Consider the following 12075-nt stretch of genomic DNA (forward strand, 5'->3'; position numbering starts at 1 on the left):
CATAGAGACCCACAGGAACCATTACAGTTTCCATTAAAACCAATACAATTCCCATTATACCCATTAAAACCATTACAAATTCTAAGAAGGTAATATTGTAATATTACAATTTCTCTTCGCTGGAACTAAGAGGCCCAAACCTGTTCCAGCAAGACAATGCCTCTGTGCACAAAGTGAGTTCTGTGAAGACATGGTGAGGGAAGTTTGGAGTGGAAGAACTCAAGGTTGGAGTGGAAGAACAGGGAACCCTGACCTCAGTGCCACTAACACTTTCTGGGATGAACTGCAATGCTGACTGCGCACCAGGCCTCGATCCTCATCCGACATTAATTCCCAATGTGTTGCTTTATGTGCACGCTCTAAACTGTAGTGGAAAGTCTTCCCAAAAGAGTGGAGGTTATTATAGCAGTAAAGGGGCACTACATGTGGAATGGGATGTTCACCAACAAGCACATACAGTATGTGTCCACAAACTTTTGGCATATAGTGTATATACATTTTGTGAGGACCAAATGTGCTAATAATGGGAAAACATGATCATTTTGACATTGTGAGGACACCTTGTCTACCAGAAACCACTTAGTTTTAAGGGGAAAAACTAAAAGAAAAGAGACATAGCTTGTGTTTGTGTTGCCGGAAGTAACAGGCACCAGAAGCTAGCTTGGGAAAGAGGAGGGGGCGCGCGCCTGCGTTGTGACGTCACGCCGCGCTGGATTGTGGGAGCCGCTTGGCACAAACAGCCATTTTCAGTTTGCGGCTGTCAGTCAGTGTAACTGCCGAGAAGCTTCTGCGCTGAAGTCGTGCGTGTTTTTTGTTTTAATTTTATTGCAAAACGCCACTGAGGATGGACGGAAGGAAAGCTTTTGGGGGCAGGAAGGAAAGTTTGCTCTTCGTGTGCTGAGAATAAACAGAGGAAAAGCGGTAAAGAGTGCTGAGTTTGTAAACCGTTAGTTACAGCGCCGGTGGTTTGTAGGATGCTTCAGCTGGAGAGCGCTGCCTTTCTCTTCAGCAGGCTTTAGGCGGCTTTTTAATCTCAAACGGGTTTTTTTTTTTTGCTACGTATTTAAAAAAATAAATACATAGACTATTAGCTTAATCTCAGACGCTTTTTCTATCCTAGAAAAAGCCCTACCTGTGAGCGGAGAAGGTAAATATGTGAATAAAATGGTGGTAACTAACTGTCCTGTCTGTTAGCTGAAGCATCGGTTTATTGATGTTTAAAGCTAGCTTTTAGGCTAAAAACATTAGCTAGCTTGGAAGACAGGCGACATTTTCTCTTCAATAGGATATTCTGCTTCATACATATATACATATATACATACATACATACACACACACACACACACACACACATATATACATATACATACATATATATATATATATATGAATGATGTTAAAGGTTGACTGATGACTTTGTATTTCGCATTTGGTATCTTCAGGATGTCTTATAATCCCAATGTGCCAGTGACTTTCTAGACAATGGAGTAATTATAATCATCCATATAGCAATAAATAAATAAATCAGCACTGATGCTGAAAGGCATCATCTGGCTCTTGTTTCTGACTCTGGCCTGATGCCCCACGGTCACCTTCATGGATCCTCTGAGGCATAATGTCATCTCATTTCATCTCATATTTCCTGTATCTGTGGGTCACCTCTGCTCATGTAGGGGTTTAAGTACAGATAGGAGTGTGATGTGAGGTATAAAAAGGTTGTTTGATTGCGGTTCAGCATCTTGCTGCATTGCAGGGTGTGGGGATGGAGGCAGGAGGCAGGAGGGAGACACCTAGTGGCTGCAGAGAGAAGTGCAGCTCAGAAAGAATTTTTTTTTTTTAACTTAGAAATTCTGCTTACTCAGGATCTTGGTGGTGTTTAGCACATCTTCCTCACAACTCCACCAGAATTCTTGCACACACTGCATTGTACCTCTGCTCATCCATAAAGCGAGAGCCGAGAGCTGACTGCGGACTCTCTGGTGTCGACATGGAGGTGTCGGTGGTCACAGAGTGTGTTTTCGAATCCACCAAACGTGGACGTTGCCACAGAAGTGCAATAATCCCTCAGGGAGGAGACTGATGAAGATGTAACACAACCCCTAATGGATTCCTGACATCCAGGATTCGTGTTTCACTGTTCTGGGTTTAGCTTTCCTGTGATTGTTTTTTTTTCGCAATCCTTCATGCTGTGAAATGCCTGATGTGAACAGGCCCAGAATTTCATTATGGTTTATTACAGAGTCAAACTTGATATTCATTTTGAAAGGATATTCCCCAGACGGCGCGGAATCTAATTGTCAGAGCTGTGCTGGGAAATTTGATATGAACGTGACCGGAATTAATTTAATAAGCATCAAAAAAGATATGCCCAGGTTATTTGTAAAACGCTTAAAGCTCATACCGTGAGGCTGACAAAATCAGACAGTCTTTTTTGTTTACTAGTAAGCTACGTTCAGGAGATATAGATGTATATCTTCATCCTGTCTCTTTCTTTTGTCCTTCCAGCAGCTGTTTGTGATTGTGAGCAGAGCGGAGCGTTCTCAGGCAATGTCCACTATGGTGTACCCGAGGGAGGAGGCTCTGGAGAGGCTGAGTCAGGATGAGATTGTGTTGAGCACGAAGGCGGTGATGAAGGGGCTGGAGACACTGCGGGGCGAGCACGCTCAGCTCCTCAACTCCCTGCTGGACTGCACTCCACCTCCCGCCGCGCAGGAGAAATCCGGTCTGCTCCGCAAGAGCCTGGAGGCCATTGAGCTGGGCCTGGGGGAGGCGCAGGTAAACCCACTGGGCTTTTAGCCAACTTACTCTCTCTCTCTCACTCTCTCTCTCTCACTCTCTCTGTCTCTTTATCTCCCTCTCTCATGCTCGCTCTTCCTCACTCTCGCTCTTTCTCTTGCTTGCTCGCTCACGCTGTCTCTTTATCTCTCTCGTTCTCTCTCTCTCTCGCTTGCTTGCTCACGTGCTCCCTCTATCTCTTTCTCTTTGTCACTCACTCTCTCTGTCTCTCTGTCTCTTGCGCTCACACGCTCTCTGTTTCTTTCTCTTTGTATCTCTTTGTCTCTCTCTCTCTCTCTCTCTCTCTCTCTCTATGATAGTCAGTTAGTTTGATAGGAGAAATGTCACAGAGTCCAGTGACTCAAATGGACTGTCTAACCTCAGTCATACCCACATTGGAAGGAGGAACAAACACTCATGGCCGGTGATAGCAATTGTCTTAATTTGATTTGCGTGTTATCCTTCTTGAAGGAACAGCTCGACTGAACATACTCGATGCAGGTGCTAGGTTTTTCATACATGCTTAACAGATTGTTTTATGAGGTGATTCCTACTGTAAAGAGGTGAAGGTCAGCGCTTCTGTTCTCTGCAGGTGATCATCGCACTGTCTGGTCACTTGAGCGCCGTGGAGTCGGAGAAGCAGAAGCTGCGGGCTCAGGTGCGGCGTCTGTGCCAGGAGAACCAGTGGCTGCGGGACGAGCTGGCCAGCACCCAGCACAAGCTGCAGAAGAGCGAGCAGAATGTGGCCCAGCTCGAGGAGGAGAAGAAGCACCTTGAGTTCATGAACCAGATACGCAAGTTCGACGACGACACCACGCCCTCAGAGGATAAACCCGGAGAAAAAGAAAAGGACAACCTGGACGATCTGTTCCCCAACGACGATGACCATGGACCAGGTGAGGGATAGTGTGAAACTGAATAAAAACGTATGCTAATTAAACATGAAAGATAAACTACATTAATGATTTTGTCCATGTGCTCTGTTCCAGCCCAGCGCAGCGGTGAGGTGGCAGCACAGCAGGGAGGATACGAGATCCCAGCTCGGCTCAGGACGCTGCACAACCTGGTGATCCAGTACGCCTCTCAGGGTAGGTACGAGGTAGCCGTGCCGCTCTGCAAACAAGCTCTGGAGGACCTGGAGAAGACCTCAGGCCACGACCACCCCGACGTCGCCACCATGCTCAACATCCTCGCTCTCGTCTACAGGTCAGGACAGTGTGTGTCATGTTTCATATTATGGCAAAACTCGCTTCGTTGCCAGGAACACCACAGAATAACAGGCCTTGCTCTGCGTAGGGATCAGAATAAGTACAAAGAGGCGGCTCACCTGCTGAACGACGCGCTGGCAATCCGTGAGAAGACTCTTGGGAAGGATCACCCCGCCGTGGCCGCCACCCTCAACAACCTGGCCGTGCTGTATGGCAAGAGGGGCAAATACAAGGAAGCTGAACCCCTGTGCAAGAGGGCGCTGGAGATCAGGGAGAAGGTGCAGCATCAGATCAGATGATATCTTTTCACCTTTTCATTTAGGGCAGGTCACAGCCAGATATGAAAGTATAAAATGTGGTTTACAAATAATTTTAATGGTGATGTGGCCCACATTGGCATCAGGGATGCACCACAGTGACATTTGTCTGAAACCAAAATTGAGGACAAACAGCAAAAGAGAGTAAAAACTGAAAACCAAGTGACCAAGATTATAAGTTATTTTAATTTGCTTAGAGTACTAATCAGAAATTGTATTAAATTGTTTAGCTCTGTATTCAGATTACTGAATGACCTAAATGTAATAGAGGAACTGGAAGATAAATAAAAAATATATTTTATTCCATATATATATAATAAGCTAATACAATAAACGTGTGAATAGTCTGGTTATATGCACATGTGCAGTACAGGTAAGTGCTGGAAAAGGTGAATACAGACTCCCTCTATCCAGATATCTGTCTTTTCGTTCTTCCTGGATATTTATTCAAGATATCACAGTAAATTCTCCAACTAGTTGTAGAGTTATGCAGTCTAATGAGAGAAAAGATCTATGAAAATTTGAATTGTCCAGTTTCCTCCCACCTTCTATGGTGGAGCAGCAGCAGCTCTGAATTGCCCCTAGGTGTGAATGTATGCGTACAGCGTTCTGCAATGGACTGGCATCCCATTCACAGTGTATATTACCACCTTGTGCCTAATATTTCCGGGATTGGCTCCAGATCCCACATGACCCTGCCGTGGGAGTGAAGTGAAGTGCCTGCTGATGATGAATGAAATGTTTCAGCTGGTTCAGGAAGCCTAAAGACAACCATTTCATTCTAGTTTAAATGATTTAGAAAGTGTAAACTGTTGTAAACTAATGTGTGCTTGTTATTTTGTATTCGTAACGTTGACAGGTTTTGGGGAAGTACCACCCCGATGTGGCTAAGCAGCTGAATAACCTGGCACTGCTGTGTCAGAACCAGGGAAAGTACGAGGAGGTTGTGTACTACTACAGCCGTGCACTGGAGATCTACGAGAGCAAGCTGGGGGCCGACGACCCCAACGTGGCCAAGACCAAAAACAACCTGGTGAGACCACATGATATTTCTAGGCCAGTTTTAATGCTTTCCAGCACATTCATAACACATAAGCAAAACATTTTTATGTATAGAGTTACTTTAAATCTAACCTTTATTACTCCAGTGCAGACTGTAGCAATAAAAGTTCTTCTTTATAAAAAAAAATATAAAAGTAATCTTCTTTTATATCTTCTTTGATCTTAATAATAGTAATCTTCATTTAGTGTTCAGTACAGAACTTTGTGATATAATGTTGGATAGGAAAATGTGAAGGAATGCTAATTGTTTTCGGCTCTTTGCCTGTCAGGCCACATGCTACCTGAAACAGGGCAAGTTTAAGGACGCTGAGGCGCTGTACAAGGAGATCCTGACCCGTGCCCACGAGAAGCAGTTCGGCTCCGTCAACAGTAAGCAAACCTGGCGTTTCTTTCTCCAGTCTCAATAAGCTGCTATATTACGACCAAAGTAGAGAGAGGTTAAAAAGCTGTGGGGACTTGTTTCTCAGGAGGATTGTGGACCTAATCCTGTACAGTTTAATGCACAAATAAGCTTAAACCTTCTTCTGGCCACATGACAAACCTTAAAGCCAATTAGAACTCAATGATCTGACCCGTATTGTACACAGTTAGCTACACACACAAGCTGATTACAGTAACACTGCAGCACAAAGAACTAAAGGCTTTCTGTTTACACATAAACACATACACGTTTACAGATATACAGAATTTAATAATCTACACAAGTCTTTAAGAGATGGGCGCAGTCACAGGGCAGATAACATGTGTAACTAATTATTATAGTCTCAGTTGTTCTGTTTTTTCTGTAGATGACAACAAGCCCATATGGATGCATGCCGAAGAGAGAGAGGAGAGTAAGGTAAAGGTGTACAGACCATCTAGCACACACAGCCATGCCTGAAACACACTGCTCAGGCCACGAAAGCTAGTGGTGTAAACCTCAGGCTGCAATGCGATACAATTTAACGATACCACATCTATATCATACGATACGATTCGATTTAGGAGCCTCCGACTGAGTTTGTAACCAGCTTTGTTCAATTTATAATCAGTAATAATCGATATATATATAAAGTTTTACCTGTAGTAGGGCTGGGCGATATGACCGTATACTGTACCAATATCATGATAAATTATGTCACAATGTGCTTTTCTGAGATATTGTGATATCTTTTTTAAATTTTTAAATCTTTTTTTATTATTATTACAAACTCTGGAATTAGATGATGTCATGTAAAAAAATTACTTAATTTTTAAAAATTGTAAAATATTTGACAGATTTTTAACATTTTTCTTTTTACATATTAAAAATAAAAAAAATTAGAAAATTGTTTTTGAATGATAAGCATTTTTAAATGCAACACTATTGGCAGTTTCTGAGTAAACATATATAAAATGGTACGTATCGTGTATCTTAGAACTGCATTTAAGAATTATGATATGATATAATTTTTTTTGTCATATCACCCACCCCAATCTGTAATTTCTTATACACTTTGACTATAACAGTGAAGTGACGTTTTCTCCCAGTGTGATCAATCCGCCGTAGTGTTTAACTGAACTTGTATAATCTAGAAAGCTAACAGCTAGCTAAGGTTTGAAGAGAAATTGGCTAGCTAACTTAACTATTAATCATAACATTGGTTTTTTTTATATATAATTTTTTTCAAAGCAATGTAATACATCAAGATTATAGGAGAATGTGGGCCATTTTTGTTGTTTTTGTTAGCTGTGGTAGACAGGAATTCATTTTACAGTTCAGAGATGGAGGACCAGTGTGGCTGCTAAGCAGCAGCATGACAGTCTTTACAGAACATCACCAGCTTTTTACTATGTTTGTGGTTCCGACTCTGTTTTGGAGGAGCACAGCATTGCACAGCTTTACTGACACTCGTCACTTTGGACCAGCTAGATGAATAGTGTTTTTTTTGTTTGTTTGGTTTTGTTTTGTTTTGGTTTTATGTACCAGGGCAAGAAGAAGGACTCTGGTCCCTACGGTGAGTACGGCAGCTGGTACAAGGCCTGCAAAGTGGACAGGTGAGTGATCATTCACAAGTATTTCCTGTTTATTGGATAATACATGAGCTGTGTTTTGATGATTCTTCTCTCCGCGGCATGCAGTCCCACAGTCACTAACACACTGAGGAGCCTGGGGGCGCTGTATCGCCGGCAGGGCAAGCTGGAGGCCGCTGAGACTCTGGAAGAGTGTGCTACAAAGAACCGCAAACAGGTACCACATGCCTGTGCATGGCATCTACTTATATTAATATATACCAAGGCATTTTAACAATATACTTGTGAATTTTTTAAAATAATAGTAATAATAATAATAATACAATGTAGGGCATAGATGCGATTAACCAGAGTAAAGTGGTGGAGCTGCTGAAGGACGGCGCCTCTAGTGGAGATAAGCGGCACAGCAGAGAGGGGCTGAACGGTTCTGGAGGTCCTCGTGACTCTGAGGGAGACGAGGCCGAGTGGAGTGGGGTGTGTACACTTACATTATCTTTATATTCCCTCTATACTGCTAGCTTAATGAAACCACACTAACATTTTCTCACATGTTCTCTGAACATTAATAAAGTTTTCAAACCCCCTGGAAATATATGTAGGTTAGTTTCCCAAAAGAGAAAGTGGATAAAATATCCTGGAAATATTAGAGCAGAACTCAAAAAAGCATAAAGCTGGTCCATAAAATCACTGAGTCTAAATATATTTGCATATTTATTACATAGGTGTCACCATGTATTGCATACAGTATGTGTATTCATCCTTCCCTCCTCACAATCTCTGTCCTTCTGTTGTGATATTGTGTTGTATTGTTGAGCTTCATTTTAAGAATGTTCACAGGATGACCTTTCCTGAGCAGCAGCTGTCATGTATGTCATGTAAAATATTCTGAAAAGACCCAGGGCTTTGTTTACTTGCACCTGCATTAAGGATTATCTGATGAGTTGTATAAAATGTGGCTTTATACTGGACCTAAGAGACACTCAGTGAGATTTCAGATGGAGGTTAGAATCTTAGGTTTGCTTTACTGCACCCCTGCAGGATGGGAGCGGCTCTCTGCGGCGTAGCGGCTCCTTCGGGAAGATCCGAGATGCTCTGAGACGCAGCAGCGAGATGCTGGTGAAGAAACTGCAGGGCAGCGGCCCACAGGAACCACGCAACCCAGGGTGAGGAAGAATGAGTCAGGGACTAACTGTTGACTCACGATGATTCGTTTATCAGTTTGACTAAAAATTCTCTGCTTTTATTTTGTATTTAAGGATGAAGAGAGCGAGCTCTTTGAACTTCCTCAACAAGAGTGTAGAGGAGACCTCACAGGTAGGCACATAGACACACACACACACACACACACACGCAATTCTTCAGTGTTTCACAAACATATATTCTTTGTTTTCAGGATGTAAACAGCGGCCTATCAGAATGTAGAGGACTGAGCACCAGCAACGTGGACCTTTCAAGACGAAGCTCCCTGATTGGTTAGAGAGTGTGGTTGGGGTATTAAAGAGGGCGGAGCAAAGCAGACAGGCTGTTTGCCTTGTGCATTCAAATCAGAACAGCATTATGTAATTTTTATTTTCCAACATTTTTATTAGTCTTTAATTTGACAGCTGGTGTGCTACCAAATAGCTGTGTCTGCTTTGCTTTATTAAACTGCACTGATCAGATTATTAACACACGACAGGTAGATAGAGTTACAGTTCAATGCGCAATGCAGACTGCCATTGCACTGCGCTCAATTCTTTCAGTCCACGGCCAGCCTGTTCTCCTGAAAATAAAACCACACGGTTAATGCAATACAGCATGCTGCTTACTACACTGGATGTGTGTCTGCATTCAAGGCACTTAATCGCATCTCAGAGACATGGCATGGTTTAAAAAAGTTATACACCATACAAGGAATCATAATATGTGTAACTGCAAGCATTAACTTTAATTACCTGTGATCAAAATGTTATGTACTTGACTAGAAGCATGGAGGCTGCAAATGTGGCTCCACACACCCAAAAATCACAGTTGATCGAGTGGTACGATCTCGAGTGTTTTGTTATAGATGAACAAAATGTTAGGATGGAAAACTTTTTTTTTATTTATTTATTTTAAGTAAAGTGTCTCTGCTCTGAAATGAACAGAAAGTAGTGTTGTGGTAGAGGTATGGCCTCACTTTTGCCTTTTTTTTCTGTATATACAGGTTTAACTTATTGAAATTGTCGTTTCCTTCTTTGTAAATACCACACACGGTTTTGTTTACATAGAAGGAAGTAGGTGAATCTCTGTGAAGAACAAATCCTACTACAGAGTAGTGAACTGTTAAAGAAACACTGGGCTTTGTTGCATGTTTAAACTGCTGTGTGATCAGAAGAGCTCTCACTGTAGTTGCTCTGTATGCTGCGAAAGACAAAGTTAATACTGAAACTGGACCCAAGTTGTGTTTTGCTGATTATTTTGATGTCATTCTTTAATTTCTCAGTCCTGGTTACTGTCCAGAATCACATGATAAAGTCAAGAGTTTGTATATAATTGTATGTATAGTTATTTGCAGTTCAGAGTTTAACATCCAGCACCATCATGAGAATGTGAATTTGTGATTGGTTGAATTTATTTGCTCCGAACAATGAGTGAACTCTGATTAGAACAAATCTCCATGCTCACTAATTTACTTGTTCATTTAGCATCCTCCTAAATGGCAATTATTTCTACATGTATGTATGAGCCAAAACAAAGAAGTCCTCCACTGTGGGCTTATGTACTGTATTCTTGTGTTGTGGTTGTCAGGCACACAGCAGTATTATTGTACCTGCTGTGTCACTTGAGCCATTTATTTGACTGAACGGTTTTGCAGTAAGTAGGTGAAATGGAAATTTTATTAAAGGTGCAGTTTGTAGTTTTCTTTCCCTACTATATTAATATAAAATCAAAGATATCTGCGATGCAACGCAAATGTCTATAGCAGACTTTTATTTACATTTTTCTGGCCCTGAAATTGGCTCAGCCCTCAGCTAAACTTTGCCCCGCCCCCTACAAGGACACAGATGGTGTACATGATGTTATACAGGATCATATTAATGCACTTGTTCTAATAAATTATCGTTTCTGTAGTAACAGCTTGTTCACAGGGACATGTATAGCAGACAATCTGCATAGTCTAAGGCTAGTAATAAATGGATTAAAACACGTTTAACAAAGAACAACATGTAATCATCGATATGGTGTAGCTTACTGTGAGGAGACGTTTCTTTAACATTTTTGGAAGGAGTCTCCATTGTCAGTAGGTTTTCCTCAATGGGACAGTCTTCAGGACAGATGAATCGCATTCCGATTTCTTTGTAACATAATTAGCTGTGTGGTGTTTTTTTTTTTGTGTGTGTGTCTTGGGTGTTCACATCACCTCAGAGCCAGCAGAGGGCACTAAAATAAAATTACAAACTGCTCCTTTAAATACACATCCATCTGTTTGGCTGATTTCGGTTGTGCAGAATGGTGTTGCTGGAAAATGAGAATAGGTAATGAAAGGTAGAAGGGACATTGACTTTGGACTTTTGGTAGGTGAAGGTGTTAAAAATGAATGTGAGGTTGTAGGAGTGTAGGAAGGAAAATGGAAAGACTTTGCGCTGTGATATAAAAACAGACTGTCAGCTGTGGAAACGTTTCATTCACTGTGTCATATCTCCACACATGGATTCTGTATTGTTTTGTAACTGTCGGTGTATCGCTCAGGCAGATAGGTAATCTCTAGTGTAGTGCTCAAGAGTGCTTTTACACTGCAAAAAGCTTTAACCCCACCCACTCACCATAACAGTCGATTGTATTATGAGCCTGAGATTTATGATTTCCTTTGATTAGCGAGCTGTCTTGGCTGTGTTAGTATAAGGAAGACTAGCTGTGCAACAAGGCTGTGTGCTATTGACCTAATACCATATTCTGATCATGTTACAGCTACACTATCATCAAAACACTAATCCTCGATGATCTTTGATTAAGGATAAAATAATTATTTTACTCCATATCGAAGTCACAAATCACTACACTAAGCTAGGAACGAATTAGCTTCATTATTTCTTTTTATTTTAAATAAACAGAAACCAGCCTTTTTGCATTGTACATTATTAACCTACATTCCTGTTACACATCAGTTAATCAGAATAAAACACTCCTTGTCACGTTAGATTTATTATTTTAAGAGATTCACTCAAATACAATTAGTCTCTAATTAAATCCTTTAGTATTAACTAATTAGCTAAGCTCACATATACTGCAGTCAGTTATATTTAATCTGAAAATTGTGAGTATGAATCGTGCAGCCCTAGACCCTAGTTTGCATATCGCAAATGTTAATATTGTAATGACTATTAACAAATGATAGAATGTGCAGCCATGTTGTTCAGTGCAGGCGGATCACAAGGTCTGCTGGGAACTACTGATGTCACGGGTACAAGATGGCTACGTATGCTGAGAACGTCTTTCTTCCTTTATCAGACACACCACAAAACTCACATCAGCTCATCTGCAGTGTGCAGCTTTTCCTACTCTGTAGAACGTGTTCGTGCAGGTTTAATGTGGTTTTTGGGGGAGGGGGGAGGTTACCTGTGAACAGGCCGATCTGATGTAAAATGATCAAAAGAAATAAAACCTCTCACTTTTCAAACCAATTTGACATTGTCATGCTTTTTTGTAATAATTGTACGATGTCGTTCCTCATCCTGAAACATATCTCTACGTCTGAGGCT

General features: G+C 41.5%; 1 protein-coding gene across 5 annotated transcripts; it reads left to right on the forward strand.

Annotated features, from left to right (window-relative positions):
- The first annotated feature begins 708 nt into the window (after window positions 1-708).
- klc2 (kinesin light chain 2) lies at window positions 709-11997 on the forward strand. 5 transcript variants are annotated; one of them, XM_026936838.3, is made up of 15 exons: window positions 709-921; window positions 1121-1147; window positions 2506-2775; window positions 3368-3671; window positions 3765-3981; window positions 4072-4261; window positions 5160-5333; window positions 5632-5731; window positions 6151-6200; window positions 7311-7378; window positions 7463-7571; window positions 7685-7828; window positions 8393-8517; window positions 8611-8668; window positions 8748-11997. In XM_026936838.3, exons 3-15 carry the CDS (start codon window positions 2548-2550, stop codon window positions 8829-8831), a joined length of 1851 nt encoding a protein of 616 aa, XP_026792639.1. In that variant the 5' UTR covers window positions 709-921; window positions 1121-1147; window positions 2506-2547; the 3' UTR covers window positions 8832-11997. The 5 variants fall into 5 exon arrangements, with proteins under 5 accessions (XP_026792639.1, XP_026792641.1, XP_053089005.1 ...); XM_026936840.3 differs by having other exon boundaries at window positions 2509-2775; XM_053233030.1 differs by having other exon boundaries at window positions 709-1147.
- The last annotated feature ends 78 nt before the right edge of the window (window positions 11998-12075 follow it).

The sequence above is a fragment of the Pangasianodon hypophthalmus genome, chromosome 4 (genome assembly GCF_027358585.1).
Source record: "Pangasianodon hypophthalmus isolate fPanHyp1 chromosome 4, fPanHyp1.pri, whole genome shotgun sequence".
NCBI classification, from domain to species: Eukaryota; Metazoa; Chordata; class Actinopteri; order Siluriformes; family Pangasiidae; genus Pangasianodon; species Pangasianodon hypophthalmus.